This window comes from Labeo rohita, chromosome 9 (assembly GCF_022985175.1).
Source record: "Labeo rohita strain BAU-BD-2019 chromosome 9, IGBB_LRoh.1.0, whole genome shotgun sequence".
NCBI lineage: Eukaryota > Metazoa > Chordata > Actinopteri > Cypriniformes > Cyprinidae > Labeo > Labeo rohita.
In genome coordinates this window covers 31,968,617-31,989,169 of record NC_066877.1, presented here as the reverse complement: position 1 = coordinate 31,989,169, position 20,553 = coordinate 31,968,617, and the positions used below count along the sequence as shown (strand labels likewise).

Here is a 20,553-nt window from a genome sequence, read left to right as displayed (position 1 = left end):
AAATAAGTTACATTTACTTTGATCTTCAAATTCCAAAAGTTTTCACCCCCCAGCATCGTTTTTCCTTCTGAAGCATCAGTGAGCATTTGAACTTTCTGTAATAGTTGCATATGAGTCCCTCAGTTGTCCTCCGTGTGAACAAAATGGATCTCAAAATCATACAGTCACTGCTGGAAGAGGTTCAAATACACAAAAATGTTGAAAAAACAAAGAATTTGTGGGACCTGTTTAACTGTTCAGAACAAATAAGGGACTCATGAACAACTATCACTAGACAATAAACACAGCTGTGGATCATTCAGGTAACAACACAGTATTAAGAATTAAGTGTATGTAAGCTTTTGAACAGAGTCGTTTTTATAAATTCAACCATTATTTTCTCTTTTGGACTATATGTAAAATATATCTTATTCAGATCAGCACAAAATAAAAAAAATAACATGCATTTTGTATGATCCCTCTTATTTTGGTAAAATAATTAACATTTTGCACATTCTGAAAGGTGTCTGTAAACTTTTGACCTCAACTGTATATATGATACTGATTAAGCTTTTCCCGCTCAATCACTCTCTCCCTTCACCTATTCATATGTTTCTTATATAAGAACATTGACTGATGAGGAACATGCTGGGATTTTCCCCAAGATATGAAGTATTTCCTCCTCCAGACATCTATTGTTAGTCTTTGAGACAAATTGAAGTGAGATTGTGTTCAGTGTGTCCATAAACCATAAACTTCAAAAACACAGATTTTGACCTGCAGTGCTGTGTGAATATGTTATAGTAGCATGTCTTGCTTAGTTTGACTTGGCTTCTCTCAGTCTGTTTTCCTAATGCCTCACTGCATTTGACGATACATTATACAAGTTGCATATCACAACAAGGCTTTATAGGGTTAAAGGATTAGTTCACTGATTTCACTCAATTTCCTGATAATTTACTCAACCCTATGTCAAGATGTTCATGACTTTCTTTCTTCAGTTGAAAAGAAATGATGGTTTTTGAGGAAAACATTCCAGGATTTTTCTCCATATAGTGGACTTCAATGGGAGCCAACGAGCTGAAGGTCCAAATTGTAGTTTAAATGCAGTTCAAAGGGCTCTACACGATCCCAGCTTAGGAATAAGGGTCTTATCTAGCAAAACGACTGGTCATTTTCTAAAAAAAAATTTAATTTATATACTTTTTAACCACAAATGCTCGTCTTGCACTAGCTTGACCTCACATGGAAGTACTGACCGAGTGTTTACAAAGCCAAAGTGCAAAGAAAGTCAAATGCCCTTTACAGAAAAAGGTAAAACAACGATGTTGGGTGATTTTGAAAATAAATGCATTGAAAACTGCAGTTTGGACCTTCAACCTGTTGGCTCCCATTGAAGTTGGAGAAAAATCCTGGAATGTTTTCCTCAAGAACCTTAATTTCTTTGCGACTGAAGAAAGAAAGACATAAACATCTTGGATGACATGGGGGTAAGTAAATTGTCAGGAAATTTTTATTCTGGATTTGAACTAATTCTTTAACTAACGGGAAACCTATTCTTTTCATAATTCATTTTCTTAATACATATAACATGGTCTGAACAGAGGTCATTAATATTACATGAAACCAGGCAGGATAAAATACATGTGACTGCCAAGCTGTGGAATGAGATTGGTGTAATTCAGTCATCAGTTACAGGATGTTCTGATTCACGTATGTATCAAATGGCACCCTGGGAATGTTGGGCAGTCACAGACGTCCCCTCTCAGCACCTGCGGATTTAAGTGACCGAGGAAACCCAGACATGAAAGCGGCACTGGCCTGACCCCGGATCTTTCTTCCACAGAGGCCTTTTTGTGGTCTGTTGGCCCCCAGGAGTTCTGGCGATGGGCATCTGCCGGGTATCTCAGAACCATTTCCCACTTTCCTGTTCCCTCTCAGATTACAGCTAAGAAGAAAGCGGCAATGTGTAAGATGACGGAGCCTGGATGCAAGTTGGTAAGTCTAAGGACTGTATGTTTAAAAAATATGATAGTAAAGGAAAAGTTACCCAAAAATGAACATTTGCTGATAGTTTACTCACCCTCAGGCTATCTAAGATGTAGATGAGTTTCTTCACAAGAACAGATTTGGAGAAATCAACATTACATCACTTGCTCACCAGTGGATGCTCTATAGTGAATGGGTGCCGTCAGAATGAGAGTCCAAACAGCTGATAAAAGCATTACAATAATCCACAGGTAATCCACACAAATCCAGTTCATCAGTTAACATCTTGTGACGCGAAAAGCTATGATTTTGTAAAAAAAAAAAAATGCATCCAGATGTTTTAACTTTAAACCGTTACTTCTGGACTGTTTTCGATGGTAAACCGTGATTGATCTGTGCATATTTCTCTCCTGATTTAGATGAGAAGGCTTTTTCACTGGACAAAGCAATATTATGGATTTTTTTCATTTTCAAATTTAAATTTTTGGGTGAACTATTTCTTTGAACTTAACAAATAATATCCTGGCAGAAAATTCACAATATCTTTTCTGTTTTCTACAGATTTCTTTCTTTCTTTCTTATTATCCCAATGACCAAATCAAATACAAATGACCAATCAGATAAATATTTTTTCAATGTATCATTGGGAGTTCAAGCACAGGCACTGAAACCCTATTGTAATTGTTAGAATGGTCACGGATCAGCGATCTCCATGTAAAAATGATTGTGCAGACCAAACCATAAGTTGTAGAGACTTGAAACTTGGAGGGATGGTAGTACTCACACTACCTACAATGTGACCAAGGCTCATCCCAAGCGGCCTGACGGGGGCGCTACAGCGAACCATCAGTCACAGACTCAAGTGTCTTATGTGTTGGAATCCCTGGAAAAAAACGCACGCCTCAGATTCGATCATGAGCCTGACAAAATTTTTGGGTATTTTGCATTTTTTGAAAAACCTACTTTTGCGAGCTAGTTGTAGGGTTTTTTGGTTCCTAATTGGAACCAAACCAGTGCAGAAAGATTCTCTGCAGAGTGAATATCAATAATTATCTAAAAAAAGTTCAATTTTCGACTCCCCATCACAAAGAGGCGCCAAAACGTTCAAAAGGGGCGGGGCTACTTTTAGTAAAATGTCTAAAACTCCTGAATGGAATGAGATATCTCTGCCAAACTCCGAACACTTATGTAAGAGCCCAATCTGAGATCACAGGAAAAAAAATCATGGAGCTTGGCCACTTGGTGGCGCTATAAGAGGGAAAAAACATAAAAATGGCTATAACTGCACAACCATTTGTCCTATCAACATGAAAATCGGTGTGCATAGTCTCAGTCTGAAGTTCCACAAGTGTCTACAAGGACATTTGCATATCTTAGTTTAACGAAGGCTGATCAGAATGAAACTTGCTGGGCCTACTCAACTCACAGCCACAAAGGTCTGAGAGAAATTTGAAAGAAATCGGCCACTGGGGGGGATTTTGCATTTTTCACGGGTGTAAACGATTGTACGTTGTGCGGTTTTTCGCACATACGTGCAATATTCATATCATATGATAGAAGTCCTCATTCTGGATAACTTTCCTCTAGAACTACTTCTGTCAATCAAATCGTTTGTTAAATGAACCAGGTTTTTCGCTCAATCTGGAAAAAAAAAACACTGCAGTAAAATTTTCTGGACTCTCTAGACCAGTGGTTCTCAACCACGTTCCTGGAGGCCCCCCAGCGCTGCACATTTTGCATCTCTTCTTTGTCTGACACACCCATTTCAGGTCTCAGGTCAGTCTATACTAATGAGCGGATGATCTGAATCAGGTGTGTTTGATTAGGGAGACATGGAAAACATTCAGTGTTCGGGGGCCTCCAGGAACATGGTTGGGAACCACTGCTTTAGGCCAATACTTGTCAAAAAATGTTGAAATTTACCCTTAGGGAAGCTATAATGGGGCCTGTCCAAATTTACCCAAAATCCAATAAAGCCTAAAGAAAAACTCAAATTTAACGAAATATATACATTTTAAAGCAAACTATAGTCAAGTTCAGTATCTTTTTATACATGTAGAATTACAAGATAAGGCTGTATAATATTGTTAAAAAGTCACAGCATCAAATTTTACTGTAAAAAAAATAATTTCTCTGACAGGAAGTCACTAGAGTGACGTGACACAAAATGTCACATGAACATCAGCTTAATTCTACCTAAGTTTAGCATTGAGGCACAATGCCTCTCTTGTAGCTAGTCCGCCCTAGGGATAGACTGCTTTCAAGCCCTATTGTTCTCGCAGGGCACATTATCGGATTATCCCGATTCCAAATGAAGGGGAAGAGTGAAGAGTATTGGAGCAGGGCTTGATGGGACATTATGTCAATGTGCTGGAACACTTTGAGAGAAAAGAAGCCTGAGCCCATCAAGACAGATGCCCGAATGCGTAACAGCCCCATTTCAAGGTGATGTAGGATTCCAGAGAAAAGAAAATGAGGAGGAGAGTGGGATGGAAAAATGCAAACTCTGTCTGCTCAAGACCCCAACACAAAACAAAACATGACGAGGCCTGTCATTCTCCACTGTTGTGGTATTACCATCTCTAGGCTAAAGAATGTACACAAAGATCAATGACAACAACTTAAATCCTGCCAGCCTAACCTTCCCAAAACATGTCACGAGTAGAAATGAAAGGATTTTCCGAGCTTCATTTTCTCTCGCGGTGCGAAAAAAATAAATATTGCCTGCAGGACTAACATACTGGCTCCAAAGCGCCAACAATAACCAGGCAAAGGGCAAAGCTCATCTGGTATTGTGGTCAGATAATGATTCCTGAGCACTCTGAAATATGAGAACGTTACATAACCCGTTCTTTTAGACTATAATAGAATAATTACAGCAAATGAATATCTCACATGACTAATCCTTCAGTGGTACATATATATCACCTTTCTATATTCTTCCAACAGCATGCAGTAATCTACTTTGCCACCCAAGACGTCTTTTATCTGGGACATAAAAGGTTCTGGAAGGCGCGAAAGTATGGAAGCGTGAAACATACGGTTTGTACAATTTTTATGTGGTACTCCTACAGCTAGTTGATTGTGTTAGGACTTACGTTGCATTTGTACACTGTTTTTTAGTCATAAGACAACACGGAACAATAACACTGAAAAGCAGCCTATCTCAAACGGCAATCTTTTTAGGGACCAGACCAGAAGATAGCTTTCAAGCCATGGAATGTGGAGTTTCATCTACAGCTGACATTTATTGCTTTGAAAACAGCATAAACGGGTATGTTTCTTTCTCACACACATGCATGCAAAAGCACACAGCACTGGCCTATAAACAGTATAGATACAGTCAGGAACACATCATAAAATGGGGGCGTGGTCTAGTGGGGAAAAACAAATACTGTAGTCATAAAGTTACCAATTCTAAGAGGAAAAGACAAAACATTGCAAAGTTATTGTTTTCAAAATGTCAAATAAAGCTAATGAAGATGCTAATACAAATATTAGAGTATTTTTGATATTTTATACTTATGTTATAAATAATTAAACATTTTTAAATAAAAACTGAATTTACAACAGAGGTCAAATAGTCAATAAAAGACACTCACAAGATAAGAGAAGCATGTGGAAACACGTCTATGACAAATTCTACTTATATAGATAGTAAATAAGATGAAGTAAATGTCTTTTTGTATCTCTTTTTGTGTATAGTGTTATATTACCACATAATTAATTTAATTGCTGATGATTATCATTAATTACTAACTACCAATCAAGGGTTTGGAGAATTTAAATGTTTATGAAATAAGTCATTTATGTTTGCCAAGGCTGCATTTATTTAATTAAATATAGTAATATTCTGACATACTATTACAATTTAAAATAGCTGTTTTGTGTTTGAATATATTTTGAATTGTAATTAGGGCCCGGGCACCAGTGGTTTCTTCTTCTTCTTCTCCAAAATGAATCGCATCGGCCTAAACATGCTCAAACTCATGAAACTGCACATACGCCAAAAGTGGTAAAAATTTACATGTGAAATGGGTTTAGAAGTAGGTGTGGCAAAATGTCTCATAGCGCCACCTATAAAACTGCAATGAACTGCCCATCAAGCTATGTTTCACATAGCTGTACCTACAAAAAAGTCCCCAGGTACGAAGCCCGAAACTCAACAGGAAGTTTTGTTATTTTCAATTTTCTCAGGAAGTTTTGTGCCGTTTAGCCATTTTCAGGTGTTGTATTTAAAGGAACTCCTCCTAGAGATTTAAACAAATCAACACCAAATTTGGTCAGTCTACTCTAAAGACCTTTGCAATGTTAAATTGTGAAGATCTTGAGTTTCCGTTGAAGGGCGTGTCCGTGCCGGCCTGACAAACTTTGATGTTTTGCCATGAAACAGGAAGTTGTTATAAATCAGGCACACAATGTTCGATCTGCACCAAAATACACTTGTTTGATAAGAGTCCTGTCCTGAACACATGCCCATGCCTATATTCAGTTATACTCATAACGCCACCTGTTGGCAACAGGAAGTGACATGGAACTCCTCAAAGAGATTTAATGACATTAACATTATATTTGGTCAGTCTACTCTAAAGACCTTTGCAATGTTAAATTGTGAAGCTCTTGAGTTTTCGTTAAAGGGTGTGTCTGTGGTGGCCTGAAAAAGTTCTATGTTTCACCATGGAAAAAGAAGTTGTTATAACTCAACCATACAATGTCTGATCTGCCCTCGATAAGAGTCCTGGCCTGAACACATCTAAAGGCCAATATTTAGGTATAACCATAGCGCCACCTGTTGGCAACAGGATATGTCATGTTTTACAGTAACATACCATGTTCAATCTGCATTAAACTTCATATGTTTGATCAAAGTCTTGCCAATATTCAGTTATAGTCATATTGCCACCATGTGACAGCAGGAAGTTTGGGACATATAAATGACTTTGACATACTCCTCCTATATTTAATGCTTTAAATGCATATTGCTCACCGTTTGCTATTTTCCTAAAGCCACTAAGTGACGGTGAGCCCGGGTGTGAGCACCTTTTCAACGCTGCTTGCAGCTTTAAATTATGACTGTGATGCAACGCTGAATTTTCAGCATCATTACTTTAGTCTTCAGTGTCACATGGTCCTTCAGAAATCATTTTAATATGGCCTACTGATTTAATATGAACATTTCTTTTTAACTGTAGGTGCTTTTACTGTATATGGAGAATTGTATTCTGATTACAGTTGGTTTAAAAGGCTCCATGTAAGCACCTCAATCGGAATAAAACTGACCAAACTGACTGAATTTTCAATAGGGTTGAGAGGGGTGGAAACTTTTTTTAATCCGGAAACTGGAAAATGGAAACTGGAAAGTTTTGTGCATGTGCAATGACGTGGCAATGGCGTAATGATGCATGATGTGTGGAACGAGCCGACGTTGTTGTTGAATGTCATCTGTGAAGTTGTGGAGGATAATGTTGTTTCACAAGTGCTTGCTTCGAACTCTCATCTGCAGATGTCTTGTTTTGGATGCGGTAATGGCCATTTTAAGCACTGTTTCACAAAGCTTTATGAGCTTGTCATCTCCTAATTAAGACCTGAAATAGATAAATATTTTTAAAACAAAGAGGAAGAGGATGGTTAGTATACAAAAACTGTGGTAAACTCTGTATATTCATGCCGTGTGTGCAGTTCAAAAGATTAAATTGGATTTGACATATAAACGTACACATCAGCAAGATCACTTTATGTAAACACGATGTTCGGTTTCATCAGTCGGAATGATTTTGTTCTGATTAAAACAAAAATTGTAAACATGTAAACATGGCTAGTCGAAAACAGTTGTGCGGCTCTCTTAATAGCCAGCCTCTTTTAATGACTCTGCAGTATCATCGCAGGATCAAATTAACATGCAAACTTTTATATGCGTTTAGTGCTTTTCATTTAATTCCCAATCCCAATTACACTCGGGCACACTGCCAGGGAAGATAACTGGATTTGTCTATCAGAAACAGACAATCCACTGACCCAGAATCACCAATGCACAAATCATTTTACAGCTTTACTGTTTGTACACTGTTGGTTTCCATGACTGCTCATATTGGAAAGTAGGTTAAATGAATATGGATGGCTCATGGCTTATCTTTAAGGTCACACGCGGAAGTGCTGTGTTTGAAAAACTTGGTGATGTGTGAACCGATCTTCAAAAACATATTGCACAGTAAATGATTAAAGGAAAATATTGCCCCATGATTAACAATTAGTTTTCTTACCACTTTGACAAACAGTTTCTTCTTGTTTTGAATCAAAATATAAAATGTAATGAGATTTAGGCTTAACCCTCATGTTGTGTTACGGTTGTTTTGACGTGGAGAGGATTTTCAAATTCTCTCATTAATTACTCATCCTTATGTCGTTGCAAACCTGTAAGACCTTAGTCCAGTTTCGGAACACAAATTAAGATATTTTTGATGAAATCCAAGTGCCTTCTAACCCATAGACAGCAACTGAAATGTTCCCAGACCCAGAAATGAGGTAATGATATTGATAAAATAGTCCATATGACATCAGTCATTCAACCATAATGTTATGAAGCTACGAGAATACTTTTTGTGCGTTTAAAAAAAACAACTTTGTTCAACAATTATTCTCTATTCAAATCACGTATTACAGAGAGTACAACACATATGTGTTGTTTACATGTAGAGGTACTTTTGATAATAGCGGAAGATGTGATTTGGAGAAGAAGAATTGTTAAATAAAGTAATTTTTGTTTAGTTTTTTTAGTGCACAAAGAGTGTTCTTGTAGCTTCGTAAAATTACAGTTGAACCACTGATGTCACATGGACTATACTTTAACAATGTCCTTACTACGTTTCTGGGCCTGGGAACATTTCAGTTGCATTTCTGTCTATGCAGGGTCAGAAAGCTCTTGGATTTCATCAAAAATATCTTAATTTGTTTTCTAAAGAGGAACAAAGGTCTTATGGGTTTGGAATGACATGAGGGTGAGTAATGACAAAATATCCCTTTAATGCATTTGAATAAAGCTTACTGAATTTATTCACACAGGGTATAACAACTTCCCCAATTTATTTATTTATTTTTTTGTTTTTGCACTTTTGACTTTCCCCCCCTCCACCTTGTTATAGATGTGGTGTTCACAGCCAAAAATGACTTGCCTACAAAAAATTGTTTAGAAATCTCTCATTATGCTATATAATTACCAAATATCAGATTACAGATTCAGATTTCAGATTCAGATTTTTTTTTTTTTTTATCAGCTTGTTTTCTTTTAAATACCACAGGTTTTGTATTTCTTTTTGAAACTGTTTAGGCCTCACTGAACTGAGCTTATGCACCTATGTTTTTAAGTGAAAAAACATTATTTGTGGATAATTTTGGCAGTTTTCACTTAAAAACTGAGGTGCATAATCTCAGATCAACAAGATGAAAAATACTGAATCCAAAATCTGGTAATAATATAGCATGAGAGAGATTTACCAGCAATTTTGCTGGTCATTTTTGACTGGGAGCACCAGATTATGTAAAGGATTTTCAGCATGCGACAGAAAAACAAACAAACAATTCTTTCATAATTAGTAATGATAAAGTTTGGTTGGTGTAACTAAGACTGTAGCTATGTTTCCAATATCCTGTTTAAGGCGCATTTTGCAACATTGCATCAGAAACCAATGGAAATTAAAAAATTTGAAAAAAAAACAAACAAAAGAAATCCCTTAATTTGCAAAAAATGTTGATGCTCACTTGAGGTGGTTTTTGACTTGTGCAAAAAAGGGTTAATGCGAATAATGAGAGATGAAAAAGCATTTGCTGAATAAATTTCTTAATCCGCATGTAACTTTGCATTATGGGATGACATAACCTATTATCCAGCGGACCAATCTGGTTATGGTCATTCTTAAATGCCAGAGCAAAATCTGTCATCAAAGTTTTTCATTATAATTGCCTCCCAGAAGTGTCTTACACGAGTGCTCACCCAAACAGCAGGCATCCACTTCCCAAAGCAATGACATTCATTGTGTTTATTATATATGAAAATTATTATATTCAGTGGCTTTCTGTACTTATCTTAGTGATATTTAGTGCCAGTTATCAGGAAGTGACTTCCAGGTTATTTTGCAAATGTTTTATGAAATATTTCAGTTTTGCGCATAAGTTAAATTTGCAACTTTGGACTAAAACCCAGTTAATGATAAAAACATTCTAAAACAGAAGACTGTTTAAGTGTTTTCTGTTCTTGGATAATCACACGAAAAAAGACAGTCTGTTTTTATATCTCTCAATTAGCCCAATGTCATTCCTCTCAGTTAAGAAGCTTCAGATGACCGTCTGAGCTCAACACTAATGGAATCAATGGTCAATGGAAAAAGGACAGAGACAAATTGGAGTCAGTAATGGGCTGAAAGAGGTGCTTTGATCCTTGACCTTGGCTATTGTGGCACTAATGTAGTTATCCTTCATTATGTGTTATCCTCTACGCTAAAATGGTACATTTCCTTAAAAATGCCAACTGCAGTAGAAAAACAAAGACCTAGTGTTCAGCTCGAGCTGCCTCAAAGCTAAAAGGTAAAGGTGAAAATTTATCTCAAAACAGGATATATTACATGCGTATGACTTCTTTGTGATGTCTGTTTTGCTTCAGATGGATGGGTGAACTTTAGTCTTGGAAATTTGGTCTTGAGAGGATATAGAGGTGGTGTAGTGCTAAAGTTTGGGCTTTGCTCCAAAGATAACACCCTCTCCGAACCATTATCTACTAGCACTTCTATTTCAATCCACATAAACACTAAAATCCATCATGTGCTCATAGACATGCTTGGCCATAACTAAAAGGCTTTTAATTTCAGTCATGGCTACACTTACGGTCACTGCAGTCCCCCGGATCCAGTCCGAACCCAGCCCAGACGGTGGATCAGCACCTAGAGACGACCTCTACAGCCCTGAATGTCAGCGGAGTCCACATCAACTAGATGAGCCCCAGAGACGGATCCACATTAAAGACCACATCACCTAGACGGCTGTCGGCACAAGACCACGGGAACTTTGGCCAGAGGAGAACTGGCCCCCCGACTGAGCCTGGTTTCTCCCAAGGTTTTTTTCTCCATTTGTCACCGATGGAGTTTTGGTTCCTTGCCGCTGTCGCCTCTGGCTTGCTTAGTTGGGGACACTTTCTCTTAACACAGTATTGCATTTTATTTTATTGTTTTTGATTAACTACCTTTACCTATAATGTGAGTGTTTAATGTTGCCTTTGGCATTGTTGATGTACTGTTTCCTATTTAATACTGTACAGCCGCCTTGTCACAATTCTGTATTGTTAAAGGCGGTATATAAATAAAGGTGACTTGACTTGACTTGACGATCTCTACAACAATATTGAAAAATGTTACTAAACTCTCAAATAATACATGCTGTAAGCAGGCTCGGGAATAAAGAATGATTGTTAGGATGTTCATTTTACATTGACACACAGAGCAAACAATGTAGTCTGATTCTTAAACAAATGACTCTTCTGAACAGATTTTTTTTGATGAATCATAATAATGAAACACCCGAATCAATTTCAAACTAAGTGTGTTTACAGTGTGAATCAGTGTAATAACTCACTTGAACTGAATCTTTAAAATGTCTAACTCAAAATTAGCCTAGAACCAGTTTAGTCATATTTCATGCTTTCAAAATAAAGAGTTAAAGAAATGCTTTTGACGTATTTGACACAGTCAGTATGTAGGGTTAGGATTCAAGAATTAAACAAAGTCTGATTCGTAAACAAATGGCTCTTATGAACAGATTCTGTTTGATTAATTATTTTAACGAAACACCGGAATCAATCTTAAACTCAAAGTGTTTACAATGTGAATCAGTCTAATGACTCACTTAAACTGAATCTTTTAAATGTCTAACTCAAAATGAACCTAGAACCTGTTTTGTGTTATTTCATGCTTTCAAAATAAAGAGTTAAAGAAATGCTTTTGACAAATCTGACACAAGCAGTATGTAGGGTTAGGAATCAAGAATTAAATTTGGATTCATAAACAAATGGCTCTTATGAACAGACTCTATATAATGAATCATTTCAATTAAACATTGGAATCACCCTTAGTGTTTAGAGTGTGACTCAGTCTAATGACTCACTAACTGAATCTTTAAAATGTCTAACTCCAAATGAACCTAGAACCAGTTTTGTATTATTTCATCCCTTCAAAATAAAGAGTAAAATAAACACTTTTGACAAATCTGACACAAGCAGTATGTACGGTTAGGAATCAAAAAGTCTGATTCACAAACAAATGGCTCTTATGAAAAGATTCTGTTTGATGAATCATTTTAATGAAACACCGCAATCAAATTCAAAGTGTTTACAGTGTGAATCAGTCTAATGACTCATTTAATCTTTAAAATATCTAACTCAAAATGAACCTAGAAGCAGTTTAATGTTATTTCATGCTTTCAAAATAAAGAGTTAAAGAAATGCTTTTGACGTATTTGACACAAGCAGTATGTAGGGTTAAGAATCAAGAATTAAAGTCTGATTCACAAACAAATGGCTCTTGTGAACAGATTCTGTTTGATGAATTATTTTAATGAAACACCGGAATAAATCTTAAACTCAAAGTGTTTACAATGTGAATCAGTCTAATGACTCACTTAAACCGAATCTTTAAAATATCTAACTCAAAATGAACCTAGAAGCAGTTTAGTGTTATTTCATGCTTTCAAAATAAAGAGTTAAAGAAATGCTTCTGACAAATCTGACACAAGCAGTATGTAGGGTTAAGAATCAAGAATTAAAGTCTGATTCACAAACAAATGGCTCTTGTGAACAGATTCTTTATGATGAATCATTTCAATTATAACATTGGAATCAGTCTCAACTCAGGGTTTACAGTGTGAATCAGTCTAATGACTCACTCACTAACTGAATCTTTAATATGTTTAAATCAAAATGAAAATCAAGAGTTAGAAATGTTTTCGACAAATCTGACACAATATAACCATTTTATTCCCCCATTTTAAAAAGAGAACTCCCACTTCAGATCCAAAATCCCCAAATGTGCCACTTGACAGAATACATGCAAACTCTTGAGGAAGGAAGTCATTATTTAAGCTGTTTCTTATCAGTCCTTGCAATTCAACCAGTCACCCTGAGCAAGCAAAGTCTTATAAAAGCACAAACTCAAGCACTAAAGCTGCTAGGAATAAATTGAGTATGTGTCCACTCACATGCACTTTATGGCCAAAAGCTTTTACATGGTCCACTTTGCTTGGTGAATCAGTGATGTATTGATTCAGGGATTTAAATCGTCCATTAAGTGCAATTAAAAAAGTGCTTTTTCTGCTGGTAAAGGCGAATCAGGAACACACATTTTTAATCATGACACTATCTCTTTTCCAAGCTTTCTGCTATCCTATAAACAACAGAAGAGTGTTTCATTTAATCAAAGGCTGCGCTCTCCATGCAAAATCCACTGTGTGCTTTGAACGTTCTAGCCAAATATTGGTTATGATGTAATATTCACATTTGCTTGATGTATCATATCTTCTTAAATACTACACAGACTTAATGGGAAATCAAACCTCCTTGTTTACTTTCTTAATGACTTTCTGTCTTATTGTGAATGATTAATCTGTGCACGTTATTCCAAAAGGGAAAAAAAATGAATAATGTGCTACGAAAATTCTTTTCAGATGATGTCACCAATCCTTCACCTCAAATTGGCTTCATTTTGGTAATACCAACTTTGGTGCAATGCAATCAATTTCAGAGTAATAAAATCAAATTTAACTTGGAAATACTTAAGAATACAGAATTAAAATAGGCTGTGATTTTATGTTCACATAAAGGTATACTACAGAATATGGGCTTGATATCTGTGGTTGCAATGTAAAATTGCATGTTACTTGCATGATCCTAATGAGTCTCATTTGCCAGTAGTGTAAATTTGCATAAAACTGTTTAATTTTTTACATGAAAACATGCAAAAATGCAAAACTTTTATGTACCTAATTTTTGTGCTCAATTAATTTCTAAAAGAAAATTAAACTAGAAATCCTTGTTTCTTTTTATAAATAGCTGTTGACCATTTGTTTGGGATATTCTGGCTGGCATCTCAGGGTGTGAAGGACATGTATAACCCCATCACAAATGGCACATTAAGCTGGAATGCACACTGAAAATTCTCAGCCAAGATATTCTAGCCTCTGAACCTTTAATTTTAGTGTAGTAAATGAAAACAATGGCAGGATCAGTGATGGATCAGTAACTATGTGTACTGATTAAACACATGTTGATTATATTACTTTGATCTCACCACTTAATCTACTGACAACTAGAAGAGGAAAGTCCATAAAAACAAGCTGTCATGTGGCCTTGATAAAGCCTTGCCTGAAAGTTAAAAATAGTTTTTAGTTTCTGCATAAATTTGCAGTTTATAACTTGAAGGTTAGAGAAGATAGATAGATAGATAGATACAAGGATAGATAGATAATACAAAGGTAGATAGAACGACAGATAGATAGATAGATAGATAGATAGATAGATAGATAGATAGATAGATAGATAGATAGATAGATAGATAGATAGATAGATAGATAGATAGATAGATGGTACAAGGGTAGATAGATAGATAAATAGATGAAACAAGGGTAGATAGAATGACAGACAGACAGACAGACAGACATAGATAGATAGATAGATAGATAGATAGATAGATAGATAGATAGATAGATGATACAAGGGTAGATAGATAGATGATACAAGGGTAGACAGAACAACAGATAGATCGATGGATAGATAATACAAGGGTAGATAGAACGATAGAACGACATAGACAGATAGACAGACAAACATTGATAGATAGATAGATAGATAGATGATACAAGGGTAGATAGAACGACAGATAGATAGATAGATAGAAGGGTAGATAGATAGATAGATAGATGATACAAGGATAGATAGATAAATAGATGATACAAGGGAAGATAGATAGAGAGATAGAGAGATGATACAAGGGTAGATAGAACAACAGAGAAAGATAATACAAGGGTAGATAGAATGATAGAATGATAGATAGATAGATGAAACAAGGGTAGATAGAATGATAGATAGATAGACAGACAGACAGATAGATAGAACAATGGTTAGATGATAGAATGATAGAGCAATAGGATGATAGAACAATAGATAGAACAATGGATATATAGATAGATAGATAGATAGATGGTACAAGGGTAGATAGATAGATAAATAGATGATACAAGGGTAGATAGAACGACAGATAGACAGACAGACAGACATAGATAGATAGATAGATAGATAGATAGATAGATAGATAGATAGATAGATGAAACATATAATGATAGAACAATAGACAGACAGATTGATACAAGGGTAGATAGAACGACAGATAGATCAATATATAGATAATACAAGGGTAGATAGAACGATAGAACGACATATAGATAGATAGACAGACAGACAGACATTGATAGATTGATAGATAGATAGATAGATAGATAGATGAAACATATAATGATAGAACGATAGACAGACAGATAGATTGATAGATAGATAGATAGATAGATAGATAGATAGATGATACAAGGGTAGATAGAATGATAGAACGACATATAGATAGATGGATAGATAGATAATACAAGGGTAGATAGAACGACATATAGATAGATAGACAGACAGACATTGATAGATTGATAGATAAATAGATAGATAGATAGATAGATAGATGATACAAGGGTAGATAGAACGACAGATAGATGGATAGATAGATAATACAAGGGTAGATAGATAGATAAATAGATGATACAAGGGTAGACAGAACGACAGATAGATCGATATATAGATAATACAAGGGTAGATATAACGATAGAACGACATATAGATAGACAGACAGACAGACATTGATAGATTGATAGATAGATAGATAGATGATAGATGAAACATATAATGATAGAACGATAGACAGACAGACAGACAGACAGATAGATAGATAGATAGATAGATAGATAGAACGATAGAACGACATATAGATAGATAGACAAACAGACAGACATTGATAGATTGATAGATAGATAGATAGATAGATAGATGATACAAGGGTAGATAGATAGATGATACAAGGGTAGACAGAACGACAGATAGATCGATATATAGATAATACAAGGGTAGATAGAACAATAGAACGACATATAGATAGATAGACAGACAGACAGACACTGATAGATTGATAGATAGATAGATAGATGATAGATGAAACATAATGATAGAACGATAGACAGACAGACAGATAGATTGATAGATAGATAGATAGATAGAACGATAGAACGACATATAGATAGATGGATAGATAGATAATACAAGGGTAGATAGAACGATAGAACGACATATAGATAGATAGACAAACAGACAGACATTGATAGATTGATAGATAGATAGATAGATAGATAGATAGATGAAACATATAATGATAGAACGATAGACAGACAGACAGATAGATTGATAGATAGATAGATAGATAGATGATACAAGGGTAGATAGAACGATAGAATGACATAGATAGATAGACAGACAGACAGACATTGATAGATTGATAGATAGATAGATAGATAGATAGATGGATAGATAGATAATACAAGGGTAGATAGAACGATAGAACGACATATAGATAGATAGATAGATAGATAGATGAAACAAGGGTAGATAGAATGATAGAACGATAGACAGACAGATAGATAGATAGATAGAGTAGACAGTGCAACGGAGCAACCAGCTGCTCAATACCAATGAATAACATTTAAATAAAAAAATGTATTTTTGCTTTTAATTTTTCGTTTTTTGGTCAAACTTTTTAAAACTGAGCGTAAAAGTGAATGTCAGCAATTTAAAAGCCACTTGAATCTATACACAGATAGGTAGATAGACAGTGTGACTCAGGTGTAAAACCCACATGACTTGAGAGCTCCTCTTGTACCTGCGCAGTTGTTTGCGTCATACAACGCAAGGCACATTAAAGAGTATCGGCCTGTGTGTTTACATTGAACGCCAGTTGCGTTTCCTGCAGCAGCTCTGGGAGTGTGTGTGCGCGTAGCGAGCGGCGCGAGAGCGCGACAGTGGAGTTACACATCCCAGTTTTCAAACTTTTCCCCTCATGCTTCAGTTCTTCCTACTGCCTCAGTGCGTCATTGTGCATGGGAGTTTTGTGGTCAAAGCGAACATCGTGCGCGAAGACGCCGTCGCTAATGGAATAACGCCTGTTGGATTTCTTTCGTGCTGAAATGCGTGTCTGATCAAAGCTCATACCTGCCGTACTGACCTTCAGGAGGAATAATCACGGGAACGCTCGCGTTGAATGGGTCGTAAGGACGCTCACCTGAACCTGTCTGGATGGGATGCACCGTGAGCTTCATCTGCTGTGAAGACGATTTTCTGCAGATGCCTTTGGATCAGCATGTGGAGAAAAAGAAAGAGGAAAAGAGGCTCTTGTCTAAGGTAGGACGCACATGGGTTGATGCATCGAAAGTTCTTGAAGTTGTGCTGTGAACTTGACAGTGACGCTGTAACACTATTTTGACGTTGGTTTAATTTTTTTCTCTCTTTTAGAAAGATGAATCATTGGTGCACAAGCAGATGTTACATATTTAGACTTTTTATTTTATTCATTTTCTTTCCCAGTAAATGATACATGCACTACCAGTAAAAAGTTTGGACACACCTACATTTTATGCAATGACCAAACAAATCAAAACTGTCTGATATTTACATCATATTGAGGAATATCTGAGCCAACATCATAAGGTGCAGCCTGCCATTATTTATTTATTCAAGTTTAATTATTGAGGTTTTCAGACATTAAGCAAAACATTGAGGGAAATGCCACCAAAAGTGATTAAAAAATGCCCCAGATATTTAAAAAGTGGGAGCACAAACCATAAATAAATACATAAACCATCAGTTTATTTGCTGTATTCCGTAATTTGTTTTTGTTTTCCTTAAAGCTATTTTAATATTTGATGCTTATTTGTTTTAGAAATATAGCATTTCATATTATTTAACTTTTAATAACCTTTACTTAAGTTCTTTATTTGATATGAATTGAACATTATACACTTTAAATATAAATATTGGTCCTTCATTAATAAATTTATGTATGCTCGATACTTGTTGACTGTTTGACTGCTTTTCCTTCAGTGTCTGTTTCAATTTATCTGTCTTACATTTTGGAAAGGCGCAATTTATATTTGTGTACAGAACTCATTGAAAGCATTTAAGCATACGCCTTTAAAGATCAAAAGACAGTCAAGTGTGTCTAAACTTTTGGTTGGTAGTGTATTTAATGTGTTGACAGATGTTAGATTGTATCAACAACCCCACCTATACAGTTATGTATGAAAAATAAACCCAGAATCTTCTGTTCAGACCTCACAGGGTAAATAAACACAGTCTCCTACACGACCAGACAGTGCAAAATCAGGGCAAACCCAAGACTAAGCGTAGACAATACTGTTCTGTTCACATTTGGATCAATGAATGAGTTGCATCATTGCACAGTTTAATTACAGATGGAATCCAGATTGGAAATTTGTGCTTTCTCGCCTATTTATAGATTCGTTTTTTTGTGAAAAAGCCTTTAGGTTTTATTTTATTATTTCATATACTTTATATACCATCTTAATGTTTCAGATTATTCTGAAAAGTGTGTTTATGTGTTCCAAAAGTGTTCATGTGATGCTTACATAATCAAAACTGACCAATCAGAAATATATTTGTCCTTAAGAAATGAATTTCTGTCATTGGTGACTAACTTGTATGCTGGCCACATGTACATGCAAAGTATTTACATGCTCAAAAGCTATTGGTTCATGCATTTACATAATCAAAAGAGACCAAATTCTGATTAATAATGGAATATTCTTATACATGCAAATGCAGTCAGCTCTGAGTTGTATGCTGTATTTCTATGTGCACCTCTCAAAGACGTCTTACATGGGACTCTTCTGATGGGGTGGTCTGCTCTGGGTGGTGGGGTCAGATTTAGAAGGTCAGTCGGGGCGTTACTTGGGGCAGAAGGGCTGGAGCAACAAGCCCCACATTGTTGCTTTGCTCTCAGCCAGGGGACCAGCGTTTGTGGAGGAATGTTGCGCCTGTATCCTGATAGTCATCTTTCATTTTGGTAACACTCTCACATGGGGTTCCACAGATCTGGCCCACCCTCGTATTTGGCATGTTTTTGTAAAGCTATGGAAACAGCAATATAACAAGACACAAATGTTTAATAAATAGTTAGATTTAATTATAGTCAGAACAAAAATGATTCTACCAAGTAATATTTTGATTATCTTTGATCAGAGAAGTGGTTACTACAGTAGTTCAGGGCTGCAGAACATAATGGGGTTTAGCCTAAAAGATTGGGTACCAATTGCAGCCATCACCAAATAAAAAAGTCTTAAAGATAAACTATTCATCCAAAAATTCAATTCTGTCCTTATTTACTCATATCATTCCAAAAAATGTAGACTGCAAAGTGTGAACAGTTTAAAGTCTTAGGGCCAGATTTACTAACAGCTTGTGCAAACACTCTTTTAGTGTTAAAAAAAACTACTGTCAGGATTTACTGAAGATGTGCAGTAAGAAATGTGTCCTTGGACCACAAAACCAGTCAAAAAGCTGAATAAATAAGCTTTCCATTGATGTATGGTTTGCTAGAAGAATAGGACAATATTTGGCCGGGATGCAACTATTTGAAACTCTGAAATCAGAGGGTGCAAAAAAATCTAAATATTGAGAAAATAGCCTTTAAGGTTGTCCAAATGAAGTACTTAGATATGTATATTACTAATAAAAAGTTAAGTTTTGATATATTTACAGTAGAATATTTACCAAACATCTTCATGGAACATGATCTTTACTTAATATCATGATGATTTTTTTTGGCAAAAAAATATATCAGTTTGAGCCATACAGTTTATTGTTGGCTGTTGCTACAAATATACCTGTGCTACTTATTGCTGGTTTTGTGGTTCGGGGTCACAAATTAGCAATGAAAAGGCATGGGCACTTATTGCATATGCATTTGTAGGAGTTTCCCTTTCAGATGCAAAATTTATGGGAGTATAGTATTTAAATCATGCAACAGTTTTTACTGGTGTTTGTGCAATTATTTACCACACCAAAAAAAATCATGTCTTAACCCTTACACTAATTTGCACTGCTCTTGTTAGATTGCATCAGTCATTATGGAAATTAGATGTTGTGTTTGATTTCTTTAATGTGCACATTGTAAGTGGATCAGCTGCAGAACTTTCCACTCCCATCTGCACTTTTTTGGAATTGCACTTTCGTACTAATTTTTTGGCCCTTAGGGCCAAAAACTGCAACTCAACTAAAATTGTTTACTTTACCTGTGTGCATAAAGCTGATTTTCTAACGTAATAAAGTCATTTCTAATGCAATAATATGGCTTGACTGAACATATGATTTTTCACCACTTAAGTTGGGTTAAAACATCATCTGGTTTGCGGTTTCACAGACAAAGCTTAAGCCTAGTCTCAGACTAAAAT

The 20,553-nt window shown here is 35.8% G+C and overlaps 1 protein-coding gene and 1 long non-coding RNA gene across 6 annotated transcripts in view; both read left to right on the top strand.

Annotated features, from left to right (window-relative positions):
- The first annotated feature begins 1,784 nt into the window (after positions 1–1,784).
- On the top strand, positions 1,785–11,496 carry LOC127170799 (uncharacterized). Of its 2 annotated transcripts, XR_007828409.1 has the most exons (4): positions 1,785–1,977; positions 2,069–5,010; positions 5,155–5,242; positions 10,827–11,496. It is a non-coding gene; the product is annotated as an uncharacterized LOC127170799 (long non-coding RNA). The 2 variants fall into 2 exon arrangements; XR_007828408.1 differs by having other exon boundaries at positions 2,069–5,242.
- A 5,559-nt stretch (positions 11,497–17,055) lies between these two features.
- tns1b (tensin 1b) overlaps positions 17,056–20,553 on the top strand; it is a 312,091-nt gene continuing 308,593 nt past the window's right edge. For 3 of the 4 annotated variants that reach the window (XM_051119024.1, XM_051119023.1, XM_051119021.1), the window contains exon 1: positions 17,056–17,485. In XM_051119024.1, coding sequence (XP_050974981.1) covers positions 17,381–17,485 — 105 coding nt within the window. In that variant the 5' untranslated portion in view covers positions 17,056–17,380. The remainder of the gene's footprint in view (positions 17,486–20,553) is intronic. The other variant, XM_051119025.1, reaches the window with a different exon arrangement.